General features: G+C 36.1%; 1 protein-coding gene across 1 annotated transcript in view; it reads right to left on the bottom strand.

Annotated features, from left to right (window-relative positions):
* Positions 1-2,573: 2,573 nt before the first annotated feature.
* The window catches only part of PLCXD3 (phosphatidylinositol specific phospholipase C X domain containing 3), a 196,161-nt gene continuing 192,734 nt past the window's right edge, over positions 2,574-6,000 (bottom strand). The window contains exon 3 of the mRNA XM_074282589.1: positions 2,574-3,314. Coding sequence (XP_074138690.1) covers positions 3,158-3,314 — 157 coding nt within the window. The 3' untranslated portion in view covers positions 2,574-3,157. The remainder of the gene's footprint in view (positions 3,315-6,000) is intronic.

Raw genomic sequence — 6,000 nt, 5'->3', positions numbered from 1 at the left:
ACTAAATACAAAACTCATCAAGATGTACCTAGTTAGATCATTTTGGGGCCAGTTCTGTAGGACTTGTGCACCTTACTCGAAAGGAAGTCAATGGGAATATATCAGTGACTTTAATCGAGGCTTATAATCAACTTGCTTAGTATTTTATATAGTAGCAGAGAGAGGATAGAATTCAACAGAAGCCATGCCTTTTGCATTGATCTCCAACCTAAGTTTTCTTTCTTTCTTTTTTTTTTTTTTTGAACAATGAAGATTTCAGTATAGGGAACATTACTTCTGGCAGTGCCATTCTTTGCTATGGCATTAAAGCTGTCACATGTACCTTCTCCACACATCCTTTATGAATCAGTAAGATATGTGTCTCTCACCCCCATTTTCTCTGCACTTAGAATTAAGGCAAGTCTAATTCTCTACAATATCTGCTTCATATGTCCCCATGGAAATGAATAAATAGGATCAAAAACAGTTTCATCTAACAAGGTTTCTTTGTGTATATCAAATAATAAAAAAATGCTCCTCCCTCATAAAGAAATTGCACAATTAGACTTCATAGAACCTGTAGTTGGCTTGCTTGTTGGTTTTCCAGCACCCAAATGACAAACAACATGAAGCCAAATACCAGGCAAATATTGAAGTTAAGAAGCTCAAGAAGGTACAACATAGTTACCACTATAGATGATTATTCTCAAACACATTAAAACATTTTTTCTGATATATTTATAAATGAAATCCTTATGTCATTGCATGTGTGCTTGACTGAAAAACCTCCAGAGAAATCACTATTAACAAGAGGTCAATTATAGAGAATTTCTGAATTTGTATATATGTAAGTATATATATTCTAATTAAAATAGGTTCCAATTACATATATATCAATTTGTATATGTATGCATATACATATATATTCCAATTTAAAATATTTTAGGGGGAAAGAGATAATAGAAACCAGAGCCTGAGATGTTGGAGGAAGGATGTAATTTGCCTTCCTAAAATAATGGAGAATACAGACTGTAATAGTTGACTAAGTACACAAGCAAGTACAATCAGATTGTTCATTTTTTAAAAAGTTGCCATCACATATTTTAAACTCTAAAGTATTTTAAAGCAAGTTTAGTCAATTGTACTTCCTTAATGTTTCACATGAAAGTTTTTGGCTGAAAATAAATGGGACGTGTGTGTGTGTGTGTGTGTGTGTGTGTGTGTGTGTGTGTGTACAATTATTTGGTTTACTGTGTATGGCCAGAAATATATGGAGCTGCTATGTACATGTAAATGTTAATCACCTTTTCATATACACTTTCCTACTTATATGCCATTTTCAATTTCTTCTTTTAAAGTGGTGTATGAGAGAGCACTGGCTAGTTCAGGGAAGCTGGATTCTACTCCTGACTCTGACACTACTCTGTAACTATGAACAAATCTCTTAACTTCTTCAACTATAATCTGACTAATACCTATGCTCCTTTCCTCACAGTGTTGTTGTGAAGAAATCTCTTTGTTAACCTCACCAGAATCATACAAATGACTTATCTTTATTAGTAAAGAAGAAAATAAACACAACTTTTATGGTCGTCAGGGTTCCCAGTTGTAATAATCTTGACCACAAGTTCCTTTTCTTAGGTTAGTTTTTATTCCCTAGAAGTAGGTAAATGTGTTTTTATAATATGTAACCTGTGCTTGTAAAAAATTATCAAAATTCAGACAAACTTTGAAAGCTTGGTCCTTATTGAATGCAATAATTCAGTTGCACTTTACTAATACTAGGATTAGGGGCTAACACTCAAGTCAGGAGGACCTGAATGCAAATGTAGCCTCAGATATTTAATAGCTGCAACTATTTGCAAATAGCAAATTTAATAAATAGGATCACCAGAACATTAGTTTCAATGAACCCCAGCAGTAATTTATGGGATCTGTTTCATATGTGCCAGTGAACTCAGTTTGGGAATCACTGCTCTAAATTGCACGCCATCACTCTATCTATATGAAACCTCTAATTTGAAAGACTAAGACTCAATTTATGGACCCCCAGGAAACATTCCTGCAAGTGTCCTTCAGGGAATACAGATTTGCTTAGGATTGATTACTTCTTAATTTATTATTGAAATTTGGGGCCTATCTTTTGGGGGAAAGTCTATGGACAATAGGAAAATTTATCTTCTTTCATTTATGTTTCATTGCAGTTGTTGAAATTCAATCAGCTAACTTGGGTTTTTATTTCACTGGCACATTTTTGTTTTTATCAGATATTCATTGACTTAGCAGAGAAATATCTAGAAGGTGAGCTAAAAGAAGGAAAAGTGTTCAAATTTCTAGATACTTGGGGTGACTTATTATTTCCAGGTAATGGCAAGACAGGCATCATTGTTTTAAAGGTATTCTCTATACATCTCCCTCTCCCTTTATTACTATTTGTTTTGCTGTGGAATTGGCACTCAGGTTTTTGTCAGAAGAAGTACTGACTATTTATAGCTGCCTTAAATAGAAATACTGCATATCCTGTTCCCTTTCACACACACACAAACACACACACACACACACACACACACACACACACACATACACACACACACGATTGTAGTGTTTGGGTTTACTGTTGCTGGAAACATTTTCAATGCATATTTGCTATTGGGTCAAAACTTAGGGACTGTGACTGACCAGCCAACTGACTACAAAATTGGGCAGGTCGTTCACATTTTATTAAGTCTCCAAAAGCCAATAAGTTACATCTACCTGAATCAGTCTAATGTCAGGTCTATAATTGTTGCATGCCCTAAGCTGTCTTTGATAGATGGGTGGGCATGGTGGGTGGAGCATGAATCTTAATCTTGAAAGTAGAAAATGCAATTAAACAGACACTCATAAATATAAGCCACAGCAATTGATTAATTGTGATAAACATTGAACTGGTCTTTTCTATCCCTAACACTAGATACAAGAATAGACTTGTTTTTTCAAATGGGAACATGAAATATTTATAGAGATGCAGATCAGGATGAGAATCACTGAAAAAATTGTTTCCCCTCTTTTCCCACCCACCCTAAGCCCTAAACACTTCCAAGATTCAGTGGCATAAGAAGATCAATATGTTCTAAGATAATATGCCTAATACAATTGGTCTTCTCTATTTAATGCATGGCCATTTCAGACAGTACTATCAAGTGGTGTCTGCTTCTCCTTCCTCAAGGGCATAGTTGAGTTTGATGACGATGCTGATAAAATCCCCAAGTTCTACAAAATCAGCAGTGACAATGTTGATGCCGCTCTCTCCAGGTTTCTGAGTCCGGACCCACTGCATCATGGCTGGAAGAGCTCTAATGAGGAAACAAGAAAAAAAGTTACACGAGGATGATGATGATGATGATTGATGATGATGATGATGATGAAGAGAGAGAGAGAGACAAAGACAGAGAGAGAAAGAGACATAAAGAGAGGAGAAAAAGAGACATAAAGAGAGGAGAGAAAGAGAGAGAGAGAGAGAGAGAGAGAGAGAGAGAGAGAGAGAGAGAGAGAGAGAGAGAGAGAGAAAGAGACATAAAGAGAGGAGAGAGAAAGAGACATAAAGAGAGAGAGAGAGAGAGAGAGAGAGAGAGAAAGAGAGAGAGAGAGAGAGAGAGAAACATGTATTTCAATTTCACAATATTGCAATTCCCAGTCTGTAGTATGGCTCCATAAAATGAAAGTAGTAGAGAAGGAAATCATTAAGCACTCAACATCCCTTTGGTGGTAGGCAGTAGACAAATCTATACATTTTACAAGAGAAGAAATAGACCCTGGGGAGCAAGTGAAATTTCAAAGGGAAAGTCCATAGGCTTTGGAGCATATAGAATTAAAAGCCATGTGGGCAATAGGGGATGCTGCTGATCAGTAACTGCTGCCACATAGGCAGTACATATGATCAATGTACTAGTAAGGCTTGTAATAGCTGATAAAAGGAATCCAAGAATGCTCCATAGCCAGGGATACTTTGTGCAGCCCCAGTAGCCTTTTTATGCAATGAAAAGATAACAGGTTATAAGAGATGCCAAAAATAGTTCTGTGATGAAAACTAAACAAAGACTGCAATTGGTCTGCAGCTGAGATAAAGGATGGGCTTACATTTATCTTGAATCACAAAAGAGCATCTTCGGTAATGGGGAAAACACAGAGATGAACAGCATTCTCTAGAAAGTTTCATGTCAGGCAATGTTCCCTCCTCCTCCTCTCAATAAAAGAGGTCCAATGCCAGGCAGAACATCATATGGCCAAATTGATTCATCCTCCCTTTTCCCTTTCCTCCATTCTTGGATGATCTAGGCTGTAGCCCAGAGGGATAGGGAAATTAAACTCTCACAAACTCTGTTACTAAAATCTATACAATAAAATCTGATTCATGTTGATTCTAGTCATTAAATATTAATTATCTATAATTATAATACATAATAATCATCAATTAGTAAATAATATAAAATAAAGGAAGGCATCAATTGACACTTTCACAGGAGTCAAGAGCATTTGAGTTTGAATCCAGATTAAAAAATTTACTAGCGTTTGTGACTGAATAAATATCCCTTACTCTCTTTGTGCCTCAATTTCTTCTTCTATAAAGTGAAAGAGTTAGATTTGATAAATCCTATGTCCCCATCCAGCTTTAAATCTAAAACCCATTGGGTTTTCACAGACCTAGTGAGTCTTCCACCTTGAATAGTTTGTACTATCCTTGATTTGAGATGAAGGAAGCCAAGAGCATGTCAGAATTCTACATATTGGAACCAAAATTAAGTATTAACTGTATATATTCCTTTGTTTGATAACTGTATCCTTACAAACTTGGCTGTTTTGGGATCAGTCATTATATCCTTCCAATTTGGTTATAGGCTTACTGCCAGCAGCCATCCTAAGATTACCCTTTCCTTCAAGGATATAACTTTGAGGGAAAATGAATAGAGAGGCTGTGGCAGCACTAGGCCCAACGTCCAAAAGAAAGCTTCTTAGAGTATCGAAGGGCATCTCTGGTGATCACCTCTCATGCCAGTCTACTTGCAACATCCTCCAAAGAGAATCACTAAAGAAGGATTACTGGGCTCTCTCTGGCTCTGTAGGATTTAACAAACATTACTTTCTCCAAAACTGCACAGCAGAAAGGAAGAAACAGCCAAATTATTCTATGCTTGAAGAAATTCAAAAGAATTTCTGTAGGCTAGTTTATGCTACTTTAATGTCCAGTATGTTTGCCAAAGGACCAGGTTAATGCTACCATTTAATATGTAGTATATATAAAGGCAAGAGAAAGTATTTGATAAGAGCTAACTGAAATCTAGTAAACTTTTAAAAGGCTTTCCAGTGACAGGGAGATTCTGTCACTTTTCTTGTTCTTTTCTCCTTGGAAAATGACTTATTTCAAGTGAGTGTTTATTTTCTCTATATTCCATTAGTCCACTTCAAAAGCTCAGTTTTACCCCAGATCACACCAGTTTGCTTACATAATTTACATTTTACAGCCTCTGTCTAATTGCATAAATCCTCTCCTTTTGTGTTTCAAAGGGTTCTATCCTCACCCTTTCTCTCACCCTTTCCCTCTTCATACTCCCTGGACAAACCTTCAGCTTCTGCTGGGTTGCCACTGAGGAGGTCAGAAGTATTCCAGCCACACCAACAGCTTCTCTGTACATATATTATGTTTGGTAGAATCTCATTTTCTATAACGTTTAACTGGGTATTTTTTTTAATTATTATTTCAAGGTATTGTTTAAAAGTTTCTCTAATGTATATCTGGTCTCTTGAGCAATACTAAAAATTCCTCAAATGCAGAATTTAGAACTAGAAGGAGGTATGGAGATCATGTAGTCCGGCTCTTTCATTTTACATATAAGGAAACTGAAGTCCCTTGAAATCTTTATTTAAAACTATTGCCCTTAAATCTTTATATAAATTTTCTCTTTTATTATGTCGTTTGAGATCACATAGGACGTAAGCACTTCCTATTGTCTTGGCTAAGGTCAAATCATCACATCACTCCCC

This window comes from Sminthopsis crassicaudata, chromosome 1 (genome assembly GCF_048593235.1).
Source record: "Sminthopsis crassicaudata isolate SCR6 chromosome 1, ASM4859323v1, whole genome shotgun sequence".
NCBI classification, from domain to species: Eukaryota; Metazoa; Chordata; class Mammalia; order Dasyuromorphia; family Dasyuridae; genus Sminthopsis; species Sminthopsis crassicaudata.
Note: the sequence above shows the minus strand (reverse complement) of the source record. Positions and strands in the feature narration are given on the sequence as shown.